The sequence below is a fragment of the Plodia interpunctella genome, chromosome 1, assembly GCF_027563975.2.
Source record: "Plodia interpunctella isolate USDA-ARS_2022_Savannah chromosome 1, ilPloInte3.2, whole genome shotgun sequence".
NCBI lineage: Eukaryota > Metazoa > Arthropoda > Insecta > Lepidoptera > Pyralidae > Plodia > Plodia interpunctella.
This window is the reverse complement of record NC_071294.1, coordinates 929540-952077: the sequence shown is the minus strand read 5'-3', so window position 1 is coordinate 952077 and position 22538 is coordinate 929540. Positions and strand designations below refer to the sequence as shown.

At 36.5% G+C, this 22538-nt stretch overlaps 3 protein-coding genes across 7 annotated transcripts; 2 read left to right on the top strand and 1 right to left on the bottom strand.

Moving 5' to 3' along the window:
* The first annotated feature begins 517 nt into the window (after window positions 1–517).
* LOC128672447 (uncharacterized) lies at window positions 518–3261 on the top strand. Its single transcript, XM_053749598.2, has 4 exons — window positions 518–774; window positions 1450–1591; window positions 2051–2292; window positions 2720–3261. The coding sequence occupies exons 1-4, from the start codon at window positions 604–606 to the stop codon at window positions 2873–2875; spliced, it is 711 nt and encodes a 236-aa protein (XP_053605573.1). The 5' UTR covers window positions 518–603; the 3' UTR covers window positions 2876–3261.
* A 21-nt stretch (window positions 3262–3282) lies between these two features.
* LOC128672434 (uncharacterized protein) lies at window positions 3283–4867 on the bottom strand. Its single transcript, XM_053749580.2, has 2 exons — window positions 4592–4867; window positions 3283–3958 (listed from the first exon to the last, which is right to left on the bottom strand). The coding sequence occupies exons 1-2, from the start codon at window positions 4709–4711 to the stop codon at window positions 3317–3319; spliced, it is 762 nt and encodes a 253-aa protein (XP_053605555.1). The 5' UTR covers window positions 4712–4867; the 3' UTR covers window positions 3283–3316.
* Window positions 4868–5376: 509 nt separating this feature from the next.
* On the top strand, window positions 5377–22386 carry Rab5. 5 transcript variants are annotated; one of them, XM_053749066.1, is made up of 6 exons: window positions 5377–5595; window positions 8742–8995; window positions 11905–11977; window positions 17596–17812; window positions 18387–18502; window positions 19437–22386. In XM_053749066.1, the coding sequence occupies exons 2-5, from the start codon at window positions 8748–8750 to the stop codon at window positions 18488–18490; spliced, it is 642 nt and encodes a 213-aa protein (XP_053605041.1). In that variant the 5' UTR covers window positions 5377–5595; window positions 8742–8747; the 3' UTR covers window positions 18491–18502; window positions 19437–22386. The 5 variants fall into 5 exon arrangements, with proteins under 5 accessions (XP_053605041.1, XP_053605032.1, XP_053605058.1 ...); XM_053749057.1 differs by having other exon boundaries at window positions 5378–5595; window positions 8745–8995; XM_053749083.2 differs by lacking the exon at window positions 5377–5595 and adding an exon at window positions 5863–6003 and having other exon boundaries at window positions 8745–8995.
* Window positions 22387–22538: the final 152 nt, after the last annotated feature.

Below are 22538 nucleotides of genomic sequence, written 5' to 3'. Positions count from 1 at the left end.
ACCAATGTACCTAGTGTATCAGTCATTTTCTAAACATTCTATTATTCCGAAGTCCCCACGCGCGCGCTTTTATTCTTGGTACAGCTACATGACACCTACTTACCTTATTCCACGGTATTTTTAAATATATATTTTAATATGTTGAGCAAAACGTGGCTTTATCTTACCGACACATGTTGCAATGATCGTCATCATGGGGTGCCATCTTCGAATTGAATTTTGGAGGTCAGCATACGGAAACCCTCGCGGCTTTGGGCCGCTATTTTCAGTTGGTTGTATCTAAGTCGCAATGACAACACTATTATTTATTGTTCACTAAAAAATCTGCCCTGAACTTATTACGATAATTAATTTATATAAGGCTTTTATTGTTATTCATAAAAAAGTTAATTACGTTTTGTCTCTATAAAATGCATCGAATTGTAGGTACTCCGTACAACGAAGTACTTACTAAATCCATGATAAAATGCGATAGTGACAAAACATTTTAACTTTTTCAAGAAACACGGGGTACCTACTTCATTGTTGTCAAGAAATCTTTATGTCATAATAACGACTAATCATTTTGAACGTTGTTATTACCTATCATAAAATAATTGGAACATGTCCGAGTTGGAGTCGGAGTTAAGCCGCAGCGGGAGCTCCAAGTCGGGGGGCAGCTCGAAAGCGCGCCACCCGGTCTCCGCCCCCGTCAGTGTAGTGCGCAGCGTGCAGTCCCCGCTCAAACAGCAGATCTCGGCCCCTAGCTACTTCCACTCGCTTAAGGAGAACGATGTAGGTCTTTGCTGTCATCTAAGCGTTTTCCTGGGTGTCTCCTCAGCCTTTATGCGTGGGAACTAAAAGCGTGGGTCTACGACCACTGCCTCGTTGTACGTACGTTGACCGCGCACTACAAGGACCTATAGTGGCACATCTATGATTAGGGAGTATAAAAATCTTGTTCAGGTTTTTTATACAATCGAATCATCGATATGTCATCGATATCGAATCCTATTGTGTCACACTATTAATAGTCAAAATATCGATAGGACTATCAATAGCTAACAATGAAGCCATGCTATATAATAGTACCTATCGATAATATTTCTCCTTGTTGGTCCCTACGTTACATTGCACTTCGTTAGTCGCTACGCTATTGATAGTATCGTTTGCAGTCTACTATTGATTGTGAAACTGTTAATGGTCGATAGTATTGCATGCTAGTCACTAATATTATTCATTCATTGTAAGCTATCGAAACATACATATTATCAAGCCAGTTTCCTATGAGGGTGGGTAGAGAGTTGCGATTTTCTTCCTCTATACTCATTACTGTGTTTGCATGTTTACCGAATATGGGTGCTATATAGTCCTATTGATATCCTAACATAATTTCGAGGTTGTTGACCTCGACATTCGATATCGATAGCTCGGTATGATGACTATTTACATAAATATTTTTCTTCCGAGGCGCCACCGTTCAAATACCCTGAGCCGGAGCCGATCCCCAAGTTGCTGATCGGCATCGGACAGCTCCTGAGCGAAGCAGACGCTATAGCCATGATCGCTGCAAGAGACGAGGATAAAGCTCTAGGGTTGACCAAGTTTCTAGGTTTGTCTTTCGTTTGTTGTTGGCAATATTCACACGCACACCTCACAAATAATTCCATGCAATTTCCCTTTGTTCCGTTTTTACGTTACAAGCAATAATCCACGTGTGTTTATTTGTAACAATGTCTTCGTGTCTTGCCTTGAATTTGGGATAACTGGTCTACTTTTCAACATTTCTATGCACAACAGCTCTGCAACTTCAGAGAAAGGCCACATGATAAATGATTAGGATTCAAAATGTTGATATCGTATGAGTAGCCGTAAACTTAGTAATAGTAGGCGCGTGGCACCCGTTCGCAACAGTCTGCTGATTTTGTGTGGCAAAATACATCACATTTACCTCTGTTTGCTCCCAGTACCCGCGCTTACTAGCTAAAGTCTGTATTATGTGAATTATTTTTCTTTGATTTTTATACTTATGAAATGTATTACTTGTTCTACTGATCCTAATATTCGGTAGGTGAGTTTCTAGTCGCCAAAGAAGTAATCCACAACTACAGCCTGTCGGAGAAGCAGTTCCTCATCAGCTTCCTCCTGGAGACCATAGACTACGCGGCGCAGAGAGACTTCGGCAGCTTCAAGTTGGCGTGTCTCCTGACCCTCTACTTGCAGACGCATGTTTATTTTAAAGGATATTACTGGTTGCCGCCGGAGAGCCTATGGGTTTATTTCAAAGAGATTTTGATACGGCATACTATTGAAGTGAGTAGCTTTTTCAGTCATTGTGTGTTCCTGTTGGTACTCAACGAGAGAAAAGTTTGAAATGGAACAGTGTTTTTTCCAATAAGTAACACTGTTAGGTCTGTACTCATCTCATGTAACAGTAGCCAAATATTGATTTTAGTTGACGTAGGGATTAAATAAAGGGTAACTACTATTTCCTACATTATAAATCTTTAGTATTTTCAGTTTTATTTCACCTTGAACCTTTTTTTAATTCTTGTTTACATTTAATAACAGTGTTACTTACTCGGAAAAACGCTAGATGCATTAAAGTTGTTCCGTTTTTATATTGTCAAACATGTTTTAAACTATATATAAACAATGATATAAAAATAATCTTCTGGGTAGTTACAAATAAAAATATAATAGTTACAAATTAAAATAAAAATATAATTTAATTACTCAGGATTCTCCGACTGGCCAAGAAGTGTTCGAGCCAGAGGAATGCTATGACATACTGAGCCATTTCCACACCGTCTATATGAGCAACCTACCGTTGGTGCATATCCTGACGTTTGGTGCTTGTCTGCTGAAGCTCACGTGGCCCTTTAAGGCTAAATAATAATAATTCTATCACAAAAACTAAGGCGGTGGCAGTGACGTAGCTACCGGAGGGCTAGACTGAGCAGTGTCCAGTAACTCTTACAAACAATAAAGTAGTTTAGTGGGGGTACTAGTTTATTTATTGCGCCACGGCCCCTTGGATATCTAGCTACGCCACTGAACAATGGCAACATTGTAAAATGTTTTTGCTGTTAAAAATGTTTTTGTACTATTTACTATGATTATTATGTAGAATAATGGATTACTATCAATTAAATATATTTATTTTTGTGTCCAAAATAGTTGTAATTTTTTTATACTTTGGATGTGTGATAATAAGCTTTTTGTTTGATACACTCAAATTATTTGGTCCTGAAAGAGATCAACCTTATGGAATCTAGACTTACAGATGAGAATAGAAACAGATTCATGATTAAAATTTTTTAATACAATTATTAACCTAATTATTATTACTGAGAGCACTTTGCAATTGTTCTTTTATTTGCTTGGACATTTTGTTCTTCTTCCTTTTTCTCACTTTCCCTTCTTTTGTTTTACTCTCTGTTCCTGCTGGTTTCCTAGTCTTTTTCTTCTTACATGACAAAGGGTTAGGATTGTGAGCTTTCTTTTTCTTTATTGGAACTTTTATTTCTTCCACTTTTTCTTCAACACCTAGAGCTTTTTTCATTTTTTTCAATGTCTCATTTTGAGTTTCGCTTATAAACATACTAGCTGTTCCGAGGCTTTGTCCAACTTTTTCATAGCTTGCCTTTGATGGCTTGTCGAGTGTGGGCGATTTATTATGTAAATATAGTAATGGAACACCAGCTTTGGCTCTCAGTTTATCTTGCAAGTCTCTGTCCTGAGTTGCCAGTATGTAATGCTTGTCATTGCTTTTACCGATCATTGAGAAAATGCATTTTGAACCTGTCACAGGCTCCTTGTGCCCACATTCGTGGATACCATACTGTTTGAGTATGGTGAGAGCTCCTTGCGTTTTCTTCGATATCTTCTCTATTTCTATTATTATGCATCTTGTTGTGAGGAGTTTAACTTGACTGTTGAGATATTTGGGTAACTGTTCTCGGATATTGATTTGTTCCTGAAAAATTTATTATTATTTAAATTTTATTACAACCATTTGGTATATATGGTAATAATTAAATCGATATGGGTTAAAAACTGCATAATAATGTAATTCAAATAAATTTTCACATTTATTGATATTACACATTTATTGATTTACAAATGTAACAAGTCTATTGCCTTAATCATCAATAATTTGGTAATAAGACAGAAGATCGGCTTTAACTAAATGTCATAGTATGATAAAGAAGAATACCTAGTTCTAGTTATTGCATGCTGGTTCCGGAAAGTTTTCCTGCCAGCGCATGCTCTGCTCTTTGAGGGTCAGATGGGAGTCCGCGCTGTCGGCTTCCGGGTCCGGGAGCTCCTCCACAGGCACTTGGATGTCCTCGTGAGGAAGCTGCTCGGCCCGCCACTCATCGTCCACGATGTCAATCAACCGACCGACTTTAGTGAATTTGCTATCCATTCTGCACATATATTAATTTCAATATTAAGGATTAGCTACAAAGATGGAAAGGTTAATAATCAAAGTTCTAACCACCCCGCGAACGATAACTACAAGTAGGTATTCTTCTTTATTTATTTATTTAACTTCTTTGGTTGTAAAGGTATGGTTGGTCTTACTACTGAAAAGCCATAAACTCACTTTGAAAGCGGCAAAACAAAACGTGCCATCAACTAAAACTTGGTAAGGCTGGTGGAAACCGAAATTATTGTAGTAAAATTTCATGTATTTCTGTACTTTCTTGTATCTAGTTATCTTCATTTTAAGTACTGTAAGTACAAACCCGTTTAAATTTGCTGATTAGTTCTAATGATCGAATCAAAATTTCCAAAACACACACATGCGAAATGCGGAATTCACTTCGTTCGCCAGGTTCGCAGGGTTCGCTTCGCCATAATCGTTAACTTACCATCCTGTCATTCAAATAGTTAAACGTCAATGTCAATCAGTATTTGTTTTGTGTTGCTAGATAGATCCATTAAAATTAAAACTAAAGTTAATATATATCCATTAGGTAGGTATCCACTCACTTTGCTTTGTTGTAAAAATATGAGCAAATTGATATTATATGAAGATAAAAGATTATGGGCAAATCTTTCTGTCATTGCAAGAAATAGATGCACATTTATAATAAAAAAGAAAACCCGTAAAATTTATCATTATTCTATCTTCATTTTCTCTAATGCATGCATTGCATTCGTTTCAGAGCAGCGGCAGTGTGCATATTTAGTAGAGAATTCGTAGATTAGTATCCAAGGAAGCAAAGCTATTGCATTGCTAACCATTTTTGCATTTTATCATGCAATCAAAATCGGTGCATTTCATTATGCATTTTTATTTGCATATTATTTTCCTTTCGTGCTCTTGTCACGACGATCATAGACTAGCATGATTTTCCTAAAATGACGTATGCTTACCAGAGACAATATCTGTGATGTGAAACGTCTCGTTCGTTCGCTCTCTCGCTTCCATGTTTGTTCGTGGTAATTTCTAATTTCAGTGATAGATTTTCTAGTTTATCGTGTAAAAATCGATGTTTTTAACAATATAATAGTGTAATTAATGAAATTGTCGGCATCACGGCCACCTCGTGAGGATTTATCGCCCGAGGAAAAGCTTACATCGGCGATATAATAACAGGGAGGGTAAGTCTTTCATATCCATTATAATCCAGTAAATGCGTCATTTTATCGAATAATGTCGCGATTGAGATCATTATTGCAGTGTTTTCGTTATCAGAAATATGCAGATTCTAGTAGTGTAACAAAGTGTTTTGGAAATTAATTCTGCAAAGGCTTTTATGACCTCCAGCTGATTCGGAAGAGGGCGTTTATTGAGCAAAATTGTGTGGTCAAATGTGAAGGAAACTGTCTGATAGGGGCAGATACGGTTAGTCATCACGTCTAGAGACACGTTTACTATGGGGAAATTGATCACGAAGTAGTATTTTACGTTTATGTAGAATTAGGCGAGATAAGTGTCATCATCCCCGTTTCTTTGTGATTTGCGACGTCAGGCACGCAGAGATAACATGTTCTTGTTTACAGTTTTGAGTGAGTCTTTCTTTATTAGTTCCTTTTGTTCGACTAACACATGAAGGATTGATTTACTTTGTGCTGTGCATAGTCTTATTTTTTATGCTCATTGTTGTTGCTGACCATTTTCTGGGTAAATGGTGTTAAATTGTGTTTTTGTTTGATTGCTAATAGGTGAGTAGGGATTCAGTGAAGCAGCAAGACAAATAGCTTGCTTCCTGCTTGTTCTAGTAGTAGATGCTTAAGTCATTGCAGTAAGTAAGTAAGAGACCAAGAAAATAATGCATTTATCTGCTATTTACTAATTTCTGACCTATTTTTCCTTGTGCATGTGCATATCAATGTAAATCCTCTTTTGGAGTAACTACATATGTTCGATTTAATCAAAACACATGTACAACAGAATCTTCACAAATTATATATTTGTTAATATACAACTAAATTAGTGATGTAACTCTTAACTTTGGAGTACATTTTTAAGCATTTTTTAAAATACTAGTACAAGTGCCATGTTATCTAGATCATACAGACATTATGACTAAAGCTGAACAATTACATTCTTACGTGTGATTGTGTCTGTTGAAATTATAAATTATCTTATTATGATAGTAAAAGTCAAAGCATTTAGGAATTAAATCTTTACAGGCACTTTTTCACATCATATTGTAAATAAAATAATACCAGTCAATGCTACAAATTACTTGGAACAAGTAATGTTGAGAAGAAACTTATTTAAACAGTATTGGTTGTATTGTTTCTCATGCCAGAAGGACTGGATCATGATAAACTAGATTGCAATATATATTATTATTTGTGAGTATACATGTATGGAGATAAATTCTAGTCCTATTACCACATAGATATAAATGCTTAAGTTCCTAAGACATCATCTGTATTGTTGATTTTCGGAAAAGCTTATCAAAAAATAAGTCACAAAAATAGAGAATATTCTATTTTAATTTACATTACCATTATTTCGGGAAATATTTATATTTATGTCATTGCCTCTTTTGGAGGGGCCTATGTCCAGCAGTGGGCTGCATCACTGTGACTATGACAATGATGATGAGACATGATAATCACCAGACACATCAACTTTTAGATTGATTAAAATTATTGAAGCATTTTCAGTTGATATTTCTAATTATCTCATAACTCTTGTGACAAAAATAGTTCAATTAAGTACAATTTATTTGTCAGTCTGTCTGTCTGTCTGTCTGTCTGTTTTTATTCAAATGATGTATGGTTTCTTTATAATGCTTATTGTTGTTCACTAAAATTAAGGCCACTTTAGTGTACCTTGTTTGAATCATTACGAATATATTCTTCTAAAGTAGGTAGATCAAGGCTTGAATTGAAGTTGACTAGTTGAAGAGGACTATTGAATTTGGTAGCATATTTGTTCAAGTTCAAACAAGAAGAATTACAATGAAATGTATTGTAAAGATGTCTGTCTTCATTTGTCTCTCTCATGAGATGTCTGTCTCAATTTGTAATCTTTCTTTATATTACTGCAGATGTCTTTATAAACATTGCTTTTATGTAAAAGTTTATATAAGTGAAATGTTTTTAAGATTGCCCATTTACGATTGAAATCTTAATTTCATTTAGCATGAAAATCTTCTAATTTGTAACCAATTACATACTATTTTGTTCAATAGTATTGCCAAGTACCTTTGTACATCTATAAAAGATAAACACATTTGGACAATTTTGATCCTATAAAGATATTTTTTATTATTATTTTGAGCTATGGGACCTGAATTAAACATAAATAGAAATATAGTCCTCTTACTGTAGTAACCTTTATTCCTATATGAAAAACATCTTTATCAGACAATTACAGATATTATATTTTTAACCACACTTGTTTCTAGTCTATTTGTATAATATATTTACCCATCTGTAAACATTCACGCTTGTTTACATTTGAACAAAAGAAAGATGTTGTACTCAGTTGTATTACTAATGCTATGTTTCAAAGTTAAAATGGTTATGATATGATCTACCTTCACACTCAAATTTATAAGAGTGAAAAGACTGGGATTTTTTCCCCCCCACCTTGTTGCGGGCGCTTACTGCTCACTGGCGCCGCCATCATATTCTTATTTCTTGCTAGATCATGCCCGTGGCTTAGCTCCCGTGGGGTTTTTGAGATAAAATATAGCCTATAGCAATCTTGGATAATGCACCTTTCTAATGGTGAAAGAATTTTTGAAATCGGTTCGGTAGTTTCGGAGATTACCCGCCTCAAACATACAAACTCCCAAACGCTTACCTGTTTATAATAATAGTATGATAATTAGTCAAAACGAAAATATATTACTGGAGATTATTCTACACTAGATAAAGGTGTTTATTTGATACTATAGTTTTTCATTACAGATAATTTGGTCACCATTTATCTTTTTTTTTTAGTAAGTGATGACAACTGTGTCTGTTATTTATGATTTATAAAATAAAACACATTAATAAATGTAACGGAAAATAAACAAATAATTTGTAAGCAGAGGGATACATTACATAGTACAGTCAACGGCACATCAACCTACACAAATTCATTGCAAACTCGCCGCTATTACCGCGTCATAGAGGTTCATGCAGGGTAACTTGATGTGCTGTTGACTGGGAGCAAAAAAAGTCTTAAATATAAATTTTTAATTTCTCTGAAGACAGAATTGTGATTCCGCATTTCTATCCTCTCTTCCGATCAAACATGCACTACTTTCCTAGTATGAGAAATATATTTTGATCAGCAGGCGATGGCTACAAATAGGAGCGGCGCAGCGCAGCGGCCAAACGGCGCTCCGCAGACCAAGGTGTGCCAGTTCAAGCTGGTGCTGCTGGGGGAGTCGGCCGTGGGCAAGTCCTCGCTGGTGCTCCGCTTCGTCAAGGGACAGTTCCACGAGTACCAGGAGAGCACCATCGGGGCCGCCTTCCTCACGCAGACGGTGTGTCTCGATGACACCACCGTCAAATTCGAGATTTGGGATACTGCGGGTCAGGAAAGGTACGATAGACAACACAATACAATTTATTGTATTTTTTTATTGTTCAATTAGGACTCTTGGTGACTGTCCAACTAGTGCGGCATAAATACGCATCTATATAAAAGGCAATTTAAATAGGAAAACTATGAAAAATATTATTTTAGTATACTAGCTTATGTCCGCGGTTTCGCTCGCGTCAAAAAGTAAAAAGAAAGACTATGCTACTGTCCGGTTCTACATTAAACTTTACCTCAAACCAAGGCTCCATTTCGACGTGGTTGATAGACAGACCAACAAATACACTTTCGCCTTATTTATAGTAACAGTATGTATATGAATTAGACCAACTCTGGGCTTGGAACGGGTTCGACTGGACACGCAGGCATGAAGATAAGGTTAAAATGAATCTTTTTCCGTTCATTTTTATTTTCATTATATAATTTTCTGCAGAGCTACAAACAAGGCTAGTCTATGTACTTGATGTACACAAAATAATTATCAAATATGTGTTTGAACTAGTATTAACATAAAACGTATAAAACAGATCATTGACCCCATATAATTAGACAAAGACATTGTAATCAAGCTGTAATCAAATGGCGCATTTAAAAAATGTAGAAAAAATATTTACATATGTACTATGTGTTGTATATTAATTAGGCAGCTCATTAGCGTAGGCTACTACCGCACGTCGCATACGTCCATTCAATAACTTGTGAAGCCTGTTCAGTGCCCTAAACCCCGGCCAGACTTCTATATTTATTTATACTATTAGCGTCACAACAGATTTATATATTACTAGCTGCGCACCGGGGCTTCACTCCCGTGGGAATTTCGGGATTAAAAGTAGCCTTTTTATTATTCCTTGTTTATTGTGTAATTTGAAGCGGTGGTGGTGTAATGGTTAAGACCCCCGCCTGTGGATCGAAAGGTCCAGGTTTGAATCCTACTCGTGCCGCATGAGTTTGTATACCAATCTGAATCATGTATAGTAGTTTTCATCGACCACCACTTGCTTCCGGTGAAGGAAAAATATCGTGAGGAAACCTGCACACTTGTTGATTATTAACTTGTGTGTGAAATGGAGAAGGCAATGGCAAACCACTCCATTAATAATGCCAAGAAAGTTGTTACGTGTGTTTCATTCCATGTAATGACCACGACCCTCAGCCATGAGGAATACGACTATGAAGAAGTATGACCTAATTTCATACCAATCGGTCCAATAGATAATGTGTGAAAGAGTATGAATGAAACTCCTTAAACAGTGTTGGTCCGTATCATGCCAGAAGGGCTTACAATTATTCATTCTTTATTTTTTTTTCTCTCTTTAACAAAGTAAATGGTCCAAAAATAAAAGTAATAAAACATGTTATGATTGTGATCGAGTTCTGATTGAGAAAAAAATTGATGTAAACACGATTAACCAAACATATATGAAAATCGAACGGACCAGTTTTAATTTACAATACAGTATTATTCACTAGATGCACTATTTGTTTGCGTATTCGTTGCGTTGCATTGATCAATCATCCATTCACACTTGTATCGTTAACGCGGGCGTCTGCGCGTACGCCGCTATAACTATTTTGTCCGCCTGAACAACTGGTTCTATAATGCACACCAATTACATTACATTTTACATCTTTATAAAAAATAAAGAACAAAATTTACAAAATATAAACAATATTATACGTAATGAGTAATTTTTATGAATGACACCTGTGTATATTATATATATTTTTGTGTTTTAATTTATTGACACAGTCGGACTTTTGTTTCTTCTATTTTAAATAAATAAAAAATAAATAATAATTTGTTTAACTGTAAAATAGGCGGTAAAATGTACGGCAAAGGTAGAACTGGAAGAACGCTCAGATGAGGGAGAGAGAAGACGTATGACTTTAAAATTCACATATTATTCCTCGAATACATAATAGTCATCACTCAGCGATTCTCTTCATAAAAATGTCAACAATAAGTTTAACAATTGAGATAAGATAACGGGGTATATGGACACCGGCAAACGCAGATGACGCGAAAGCATTAGTGTATGTAGTATGGCCGGCTCATGTGTGCGGCTATGAGTCACAGATGCTTAAGTTTAATTGTGCGGCCGGCTTCCCACTCAATTACCATTTTTTCTATGTTTTATGAATCACAATCGCTTATTTTATCGAGTAGAAGAAATAGCTATATGTGATGTTAACGCAATCAGGCGCACAAACACATATGTTGACGTTCCACGTACAAAAGTACCTTGTGGCATTGCTAATTACATCAACACCACCGAGTCGATTCGCAGTGAGACGCAGCGTGGACGCAGCTATCCAATCACAGTGCGTCATTGTGACGTAACGACAACCACAACGCAATGGGATTGGTTCGCCGCCGAATCGACGCGATACTGACAATCGCCCTCCGCCCTTAGATCAAAGCTAACGCACTAGATAAAAAACGCACAAAAAATGTCCATAAGATAACTTTGTCTTGTGAAACGTCACATTTATTATCAAAACTAGTGACCCACCCCAACTGCGCACGGGTGCAATATTATGCGTGTTAACATATTGTAAACCTTCCTTTTGAATCACTCTATCTATTAAAAAAACCCGCATCAAAATTCGTTGCGTAGTTTTAAAAATGTAAGCATACATAGGGACAAACAGCGAGAAGCGACTTTTGTTTTATGCTATATAGTGTAGTGATAAAGCGTCTATCTTCATATTTTATCTTGATGTAATAATGAGGGTCATTGCAGGCTGAATCCCTTTCAAAATCAAAATCAAATCATTTATTCAGAAATTAGGCCTTCACAGGCACTTTTTCACGTCATATTCTAAATTACATGACCAGTTTCTGTAACCAATATAAAACTTAAGTATAGTTGTTATTAAGATTATAAAACTTAACTTTATTTCTGTTTCAGGTATCACAGCCTGGCGCCCATGTACTACAGAGGTGCGCAGGCGGCTATCGTCGTATATGATATAACTAATCAAGTGAGTTGCATTCCTTTGCTAGTCCAGTGCAGTGGAAGTCGGTGTCAGATTAAACACAACTATCTTTTTCTTTACTAGCGGCTCGTCGCGGCTTCGCTTGGGTAAAACCATAATAAATTATACACCTAAACCTTCCTCGGAAATCACTCTATCTATTAAAAAACGCTCACCAAAATCCCAAAGCGTACTTTCAAAGATCTAAGCATACATAGGGTCAGACGCCGGGAAGCGACTACTCCTGAACTTGGTACTGGCTTCCACTCGAGCAGTAACACATCCTGTCCCTTACTTATTTAATTATTTTGTGTGTTTTGAAAGTCGGTTAATATTTTTTAAAGTTTTTATTTAATCACAATTATTTCATATAAAAGTTAATAGTTAAAATAAAATAAGTAAACACTTGGTGCGTCAATGACGTAGGTCGTCGTTACATAAGTTTTCCCTCGCTGGGACGTCCAAGGCCCTCCATTTGGCTCAGCATGGCCAATCGAGGTCGGCGCACAAAGGCCAGCGCACAACCTCTCGTTAGTAACTCATCTTTATTAGACAGTAATTTGAATGTACTTATAAACATCTATGTATGTATCTAAATACAAGGTTAGTAAAATGTTGGGGAGTTTTCATCGGGAAAATATGAAAAGTCGCCGCCCGTATGGACATTACATGTATACATTTTAGGTGCCCTTTACACATTTTGTGTTCATGACATAATGGGTCCAGTTTAAGTACATTTTTACCCCAAAATGTACCTGTTTCAGCATTGAATATGTACCTTTGGGGAACTCACTTGTGGCAACACTGCCGACTGGCTACCCTATGGGTCAGAAGGTAGGGGTAGGGGAAGATCGCGAAAGATGGTGTGGAAGAGAAGAATGGAGATATGACGGAATCACGTGACGGATTTTCTGCGAGGGTAGCGGCATACTGCACTTAATAGCGATTTTTGAAAGTTGGAACGTGACGCCGTTGCCCAGCATTGGGATATAAAACTGGCTATAAAAATAGTGATGTGTGCAATCAGTATCCTATAGCCCATAAATTTTCGAATTGTGTGGTTAAAAAGCAAAGACTAAACAAAGGTATTTAAATAACAAAATACAATAATTAAATGTCGCTTAATTAATCAGTTTTATCAATTATGCTGTCATAATATGGAGTGTTTTTGACTCAAAAAATCGTGACGTCATCGTCAAAAAAGTGTCTCAATTGTCTTGTTGGAAAGTAGCCAACGAACATTACACATAACAATTATATGTAATAGTTAATTGATAGACAATAACGGATGCTATCGACAGGTGACTAACCGGAATATATATATATATATATATCTCTCTATTTGTTAAATATATAGACTGATAGCTATTTATATATTTATCGTATTGATTCTTATTCGAGGAATTCTGCTACAGGCGATTACATGTTTTTGAATTCAGTGGCTATCAATGAGAAAGATAAAAATAATTATATGACATATTAGCTACTCCTCGGGTCTTCGCTCCTGTTTTTTTTTGTAACAATTTTCAACAACTTTCAAATCAAACTCAAATCATTTATTCAGAAATTAGGCCTTCACAGGCACTTTTTCACGTCATATTCTAAATTAAATTATGTTTACCATAGATACAAACTACTAGCATTTCAGAACGACCACTGCTTTATTGAACATACTATCAACTTTTTATTTATTTATTTATTAAAATTTTTACATTTTTAATAATAATGTAAATTCGACCACTTAATTACATACAGTATAAGACCTACATTTGTTTATTGACGCCCTTGGGAGAAAAGGCTGCGGTGAAGTTTGCTGCGCCGCTTCTTCTTCACCTGCGCTTTGGAAGTCGGCAGTAGACTTAGTTTAAGTAATTTTTTGACGTCAATTAGTGACGTGTATCATCCTAAATTGAATAAGAATTTTGAGAAAAACACGGCTGCATAAACATCGTATCCTGTATGCTAACCCAGGCTTAATTCCACTCGTGTACCGAATGCATTCTCGTCAAGCAACCAAGCTTTACAAATTATTACCCAACGTAAAATGTCCCATACGAACCGAAGTCCACGTACGTACAATCAATCTAAATGCGCGCTATCAGCACGTATCTTATCAAATACTTTAATTGTTACTGTTGTGTCGATAATACTATTTAAATTTTTACAAGTAAGGATGTAACTTACAGTTTACTGTGGCAAAAGATCCCAAAGTAGGCAACGTGCGTGTACACCCCCAGTGTTGCAGGCGTTTATAGGCTGTGGTGACCACCTTACCATCAGGTGGACCGAATACCTGTTCACCTTGCTTGGTGCTTAAAAAATTGCTAAAAACATTTAATGTTGAATATTTATTTTAATGTTAAAATTTAACATGATGCAGCGACGCCTTTATTAAAAAGAATTAGACCTTCACAAGCAATTTTTATGTCAAACTTTAAATTATATGGTACTAGCTAATGCCCGTGACTTCTTTCGCGTGGACTCTGTGACTCCGGCGTGTTATAAGTAGGAACCACTTCCATATATTCTGTAGTGCAGCTGTTCACTTACACATCAGATATTTCAGGTCTTCGGTGTTTCACGTCAACAGATAATGCTTAATAGGCTGAACAGCTAGTGCTAAGGTGTCACTTCTCGTGAAACAACGAAATGAGAATACTCTTCGTCAGCTCAGTGCGTTCGGGGGCTACCATGAAACATAAAACACGTATTACGTCATTGCGTCCGCACGTTCTCTCTTTTTTCTACCGAAGCGTACACGATATGGGAAAAGGAGACTCCAGCGTTAGTAACGTGCTACGGGCGAATTTCACAAGCGTAACATTGTACCGGTACTTCACTCATTTATCAAATAGGATAATTAAATTGATTACTGTGTATGGTACAATTTAATACACACTAATGAGAGCCCTACTAATGAGAAAGAAGCGGTGGTGGTGTAATGGTTAAGACGCCCGCCTGTGGATCGAAAGGTCCCAGGTTCGAATCCTTCTCGTGCCACATGAGTTTGTATACAAATCTGACTCAGTAGTTTTCATCGACCACCACTTGCTTCCGGTGATGGAAAACATCGTGAGGAAACCTGCACATTGGTTGATTATTATTAACTTGTCTGTGAAATGGCAAACCACTCCATTAATAATACCAAGAAAGTTGTTGTGTGTGCGCTTCATTCCATGTAATGACCACGACCCTCAGCCGTGAGGAATACGACTATGAAGCCACAAGAAGAATGAGAATGTTTCGTGGTACATAGGCAACACGAGTGTTTACGCGTGATATATATATATATATATATATATATATATATATATATATATATATATATATATATATATATATATATATATATATATATATATAGATCATACTAATTCCATTAAATTGAAACCTATATCATACAAAAAGCTAATTAAAGCTGATTGAAGGTCGCCACGCCAGACTGGCGACCGGTTTATGGACTCGTCCTTGTGTCGTCAGTTTTAGCTACATTAGCTTATTTTGAGCAGGCGGGTGCTTGAGAACGAAAGCTTCTAGGTTCCATCTTACTAAGCAGTCGGTAAGATTGGAAATTCATAACATTTCAGACTCAAACAAGAAGTCACTTGTAAATAAAATAAAAAAAATGGAGTAGTTTTATTTATGTACCTTATTATTATTAATTCCGTTTATTGTTAGCTTTCTATGTTCTAAATGAAGTGTGTGGAGTAGGGTTGTCAAAAAACTATTCTTTATTTTGGCCAAAACAGTTTAATTATGTACGGATTATTCCGAGAAATCACGATTGAATGTACCAAATAATTCCCTTTCTCAATAATGTAGGTAGCTACTGCACTTTCTAATTATCTTCGATAAATTAATTTTTTAAACTGTGAATTATCGAAAAATTTCACAGTTTAAAGAAATCTACATCGTCCTAACATAGGACATTTTACAATCAGATTTTATCGATTATATAAACTAGTGTAGTCCAGCAAGTATCGACGAAGGCATTACGTCCGTAGGTCTTCGGGTTCAGGGCCGAGGGGTGCAGACGTCACAGACGCCGCGGAGACACGTATAAATAAATAAATAATTTATTTAGGTCAAAAACTAACTAACTAACTAATATTAGTCTGCAAAATTTTGTCTATTTATGTTTTTATCGATTAAAATCATTGATCGTTCCTCTTTCAAAGTACACACATATACATAATTAACAAGTATAATTAAGAAATATATATTATATATATATTATATTATAAGAAATATATATTATATATATATATATATATATATATATATATATATAGATATATATATATATATATATATATATATATATATATATATATATATATATATTTCTTAATTATACTTAGTATACTTAGTATATAGTCTTAATAGTTGACTTAGCATAAAAACATTTATGTGATTGGTAGGTAACAATAATAGTATTTATACAATTAGTTATATAATAGTGTGTTATTAATATCCCGGACGGCAGCCAGACAAAGCACAATGATAAGTCCTGTGCCAACGTGGGCGCGGCCCAGTGCACTCTGCCCAGATCTCCCAGGAAGCTTGATATCAGATGTTACGTGAAAGTTTATGTAACCCAAATGTAACTGTTTATAATCACAGTTCCCTTCCTCACCAGCCATATTTTGATCTGCCGAATACCCACGCTAGGAGAGCTGTTTACAAACCTTTTTGGAGATGGAGAGCCCTTTTGGAAAACTAATCATTTGTCGGAGCCCTAAATTAAAACTTGTTTTATGTGTACTGAGGTACCGTTATTACGTTCATTCAGCTGTCGTGGACATTGTTTATTAGACAAGAGTTCATATGTTATAGTTTCAAATAATGACTGCAAAATAATTAAATCATATTTAAAATTTTTAATCCTCGTGGTTGTTTTATAAATTACTAGCTTTTGCCCACAACTTCGCATGTGAGTAAAATTCCGTTTCACGTGGGAATTTCAGGAAATACCTTGTTAGTGCTCCCCTACACTGTCCTAGGAACCTACACACCAAATTTTAGCTTTCTACGCCCAGTAGTTTCGGCTGTGCGTTGTCTGTCAGTCAGTCACTCAATAACGCAAGAGTTTTTTAGATATAGATAGTTGTACTTTATGACCAATATTTTCGTGCAGATGATGCTTGCAGAGTTCTAGGGCTGTGCGGAGTACACTTTGTTTTTTTTTTTTTACAAATGATTTTATCTTTGACTGGCCGTGTCAAAGATAAAAGCATTTGTAAAAAAACGAACATGACAATGTAACTTTATTATTGTGACACCTAATATTATGAACAACAATAAAATTTATAGTTGTTGCATGCCCGCAGATTAGGCTAATGTGTTGCACTGTACTATGCATAGCGATAAGTGATAACAAACAGTGTAACCACACTTTTTTTCAAACTAGATGTTGCCCGGGGCTCCGCTCCCGTGGGAATCTTGAGATAAAATATAGCCCATAGCAGTCTTGGTTAATGTACCTTTCTAATGGAGAAAGAATTTTTGAAATCGGTTCGGTAGTTTCGGTGATTACCCGCCTCAAACATATAAACTCACAAACGCTTACCACTTTACAATAATAGTGTAAGATAAAGCATTGTAATCAATAACACATTTTGAAGGACACATTCGGGCGCGCGAAGAACTGGGTGAAGGAGTTGCAGAGGCAGGCGTCCCCGTCGATAGTGATCGCCCTCGCCGGCAACAAGAGCGACCTGGCCGCCAAGCGCATGGTGGAGTTCGAGGAGGCGCAGGCCTACGCGGACGAGAACGGGCTTCTGTTCATGGAGACCAGCGCGAAGACCGCAATGAACGTCAACGATATATTCCTGGCCATCGGTGAGTTTGTAGTCTGCTCCCATATAATATTAGTACATGTATTGTGCTACATTTAAATGTACGAAAAATAAAACATTTAAATATGCATAATTAATTTTCCTATTGATATTTGTTATACCAGTATTGGCATAATACATAGGTCTTAGGCATAATTGATTTTTGGGCAAATCTGTCTGAATTAACTTTTAGGTTAATTAACGCTTAGGTCAGTTATGTGTCGTAAACCGTTATGCTTAAAAATCATTACATCATAATACAGTATGCTATATTACATTATGGCTAAAATTTTCATGCTTAGGTTATAGGGATTGTATCCCAGTATTTTTATTTTGGTTTTAAAAATATACGTACATACATATATACGTCTTTTTTACACAGACAAATATTTAAATAACTTAATTTTGAATAAAATGTGAGGCGTGCCTATCTCTACTCAGATTATGTATAGAGCAGACTACATTACAATACCAAATAGAATGGTTAACACCCAGTGTTGCTAGCCAACAGGAAATAGCGTTCTCATTTGATCTCTTCACTCTGTTGTCAGACTGTAAGTGTAACGATTGTTTCACAGCGAACAAGTTACCAAAGAGCGAGGCGGGCGCGGCGACGGCGGGCGCGGGCGCGCGGAGACTCAACGACAACGACGCGCCGCGCGCCTCCGGCTGCTGCAAGTGATACTCTGTACAGGTGAGGATGCAACCGACACGCGCCTTCATTTGTCCCACATTGAAAAACTGAGATTCACAACTAGTTGTGGCTACCCAAAAGGACTTAAGGTCTATTCGGACACAACAGTGCCGACACGTAAAATCGGTTAGTGACAGTGACGTTCAGTGATGTCAGTGCTGCGCCGAACGTCACTGTCACTGACGACTACAGGTAGCGTCGTACAAAATGGTACAATATCATTTTTCACTGACACTTTTGGATACGTTATTTATTGATCGGCACGTGTCGGCACTGTTGTGTGTGGATAGGCCCTAAAAGAACTAATTTTCTTGCTACTTTACTATATTTTTGTTATCGAGTGTGCTATTGCCAACTGTAGTGTCAGCGTTCTGGTCGTGTACGAGAATCTGACATGTCGTTTACGACTGCCTACCGCCATCTATTGGCAAGTAGTCGAATACACATTAGAGAACTCTATAGTCAACCAGTGTGCAGGTTTCCTCACGACGATATTCCTACACCGGAAGCAAGGCGTGGCCTTTGAAAGGTAAATGTGTTGTATGCCAACTCATGTTGGACGAGTTAGATTCAGATCTGGGACATTTCGATCGCAGGCGACCTCAACTATTGGGCCACTACCAAAAGAGAACTTTAAAGAGTTGTAGACAATCTAAAAATTCTTCTCTCTTCTTCATCTTCTGCTTTCTGTCGGTGGACACTATAGCTCGTAATAACGTCATCTTGCCGGGAAAAGTGTGCCATGACCTTTACTCGCCGCAGGCATCTGACATAACTTTAACGATTACTGAGAGATTATACATTAGTCAAAGCGGTACGTAAACTCTTGTGGCACGTTTAGTATTCGAATCTAGGACCTTTCGATCACTGCGTATGCCGCGATGATGTAAAATAGAAACAAAAAAATATAAAGATAACATTTTGTAATTTCCAGAATGGTTCTCTTCGCGCTGTGCGGAGGCGGAGCGCGGGGCGCCGCTGACGAGGTCGGCCCGCGCCCCACAACACCCACCGCCGATTCTATTGCCAACCGTTTAAAACTATATACTGACATCTGTCACTGTCAAACTGACATTTCGCGCCCAAACCGAACGCTTGTTCGGAAATTCAATTTTAAAACTATAGGTAGAAAGAAAATATGTCTAAATATTCACCGCGCATAATTTTCAAATATTGACAGCAGAATCGGCGCAAAACCAAGAACATTAAAACCAGCTCATCGGCTAAGTTTTAAGCTTCTTGACGGAAACGTAAGCGGCGGCGACCCAATATAATTATATAAAAAACACGCTAAAATGATAAATAGAATTAAACTTATTTGTAATTTTAATGAGATGTAATAAAGATATATTTAATTTCGTTTGTATCATGTTATAGGCAGTCGGCTGCACTGTTCCCATGTAGTTTAAGGGTTACTTACGAGATTTCGGTTTTAGCCGTATCGTGTCGTTGCTATTGTAAAAATGTTGTAGCTGGCGGGAATATGACAACAAGATTTAATGTATTTTCCACACAAAAAATGACTATAATTTTACAATATACAACTCATTTCGTATTATTAACATAGGAAGCTAACAAAACAATTCTGTAATGCCCGAATGTCACTTAGTATTCTTGTCGTCTCTGTCTCCCCACGTGTGTCTTGACAGAGATAACATGAGTTTAGTGCGTGTTTAGACATTCGAGCGTTAAACCCGACGATAACATTATAAATCGACGTCTATTGTATAAAATCCTTCCGGTTGATCAACATATTTCCGCCAACTACAGCCCAGTAATATGTCACATAGAAGCCTTAAGCTTCGTAACTATCAAAATCGTGGTGAAGGTGCATTTACATTCGCGATCCATTCTCACTTCGCTTTAATTTTACCTCCACAATCACGCCGTGGCCATCAAACATAGATTCAGGAGTGAAATTCACTTATTTGTTTTATATTTATCAAGTAAGTTATCAACAGCGGTCCATAATTGATGGTAACATAATTGATCTGAAGAGAGACAATAAAATCAGACAACAAATGAGATTATTAGACCTATTTATTCGTTGTCTGATTTTATTGTCTCTCTTCAGATCAAAATGTTTGGTCATGATTTGTGATTGGCTGATTAGCTGTCAAACGTCAAATTTGACGTTTGCGATAGTAATAGAACTTGGCCTATCTATCACGAACGAAATTGTAACACGAAGGCGAGGATAGATTCAACTTTCGCTTTTGATACATTATTTGATCATGTATTTCTTATGCAATATTCTTTCACTTGGGTTATAGCTTTTTTCTTCCAAAAAAAAGCTTTTAAAAATACTTATATTTAGCAGAAAAATATTTAGAAAAATACATGCATGAGCCGGTCTCATTCAAAATCATTGTAGCTTCGCCTCATTCGTCGTTTCATGGTCCTCCACAAGGTCCTAGGATAATTTTTTTTTCACCAAACGTTTGTCCAGCACATTTCAATGACATTTAACGTATTACACGATTACGAACGCTCACCTGTTTATATATATTATATTCTTTGTGTTGATTTTCACTCAACGTCACTGGTGATGTGTGTGTGTAATCGACTACAAAGAGTTCAGAATCGTCGCGATATATTTGTTTTATTAACTATAATATCCAATGTTGCTAAATCCAGACCATAGACAGTCATATTTATAATTATCACGTAAACACATATAACTCCACGAAAGCGTGTACAGTCCACAAATAAACCTACTTAGGGGCTCAGGTTTGTCTGTCCTGTGTAGTTAACAGTACCATAGCTATCATACTACATATTGAAATGTGAAGGAACAAACGCATTTCAATTTAGTTCAAACAATATATAGTTATTTAATATTAGGTTTACACGTCTCAGTTAGGTCGTTGTAGTTATTTAAAACACTAATTATTGGATGGACAAATTGTTCTATGTTATGTTTATGTAACTGTATAATTATATATTTTAAGCAAAATGTAACTTGGTGGATTTGCTTAGTGTTTCAACATATATATCATTTGTATCGCATTCCATACAGGGGTCATATTTGGTTTTTTTGGAAGCATAATCTAAACTATTGGTAAATAGAAAAGCAACAGTAGACGCTTCGGACTACGGCCGAGCGATCGCCTCAATATAATATTTATAGCTAATAAAATATTTTTTAAAAGCTTATTGATTTTCATAGTATGTAATCTCTAAAGGAATGATTTATTTCGTCTGAAACGTTAACTGCAGTAATCCTGACACAGAGCGATGCCTGATATTCATTTGTGAACCAATCGGATCAGGAATCAGGATCAATTGTTGATGCATTTGGTGAGCCCAGTCTCGGAAAACTAGAAATTGTCCAAAAAATATTCATTTAAATTCGATTCGCGAATACAGTTCACAATTTTGTTATACATAGATGTTATGTATTATCTTGTTTAGGAAATTGAATGCGCCCGCTTCCGATCAGCTGTTCAGTTAATTGAGCAACTTAGTATTCATCGGTCAGTCTAAACACGGCTAGTTGACTTGGATTTCAAATATTTATTTTGAACTGATCACTAGCTTATCCACCGCGGGCATACACTGTATTGCTGACTTTTCAGACAAAGCTTATTTTCACCCATTTATTCAACGCCTGCGCACAAGAAAATAATAATTTAAATCGAAAGTCTAAGTAACGCGTAATGTCGCTAGATTCTGCGCAGGAAATCGCTTGACGTGAGCACAGCCTTATTCTGGAAGCGGGCGTGTTGGTCGGTCGTTGCGAGTTCCAATGAACGTGGCCGGACGCAACCATAACGGCCGGCGGAGGCACGCTGACGCACGGTAACATTGTATGTTTTTGTATTGTGTAAATATTTTGGATTTATTAAGATTATTATATTGAATAAAAAAATATTGTAAATGGACGATTTGTGAGTTTTATTTATTTGTGATAGGTACTCACCTTTATTATCTTATATCGAGCAGATAGCGTTAAATATTGTGTTTTACAAGTGTTGGATAGTGATAACTTTATAACTTAGGCAGTTTTATCTAGTCGATTAAATTATATTTTATT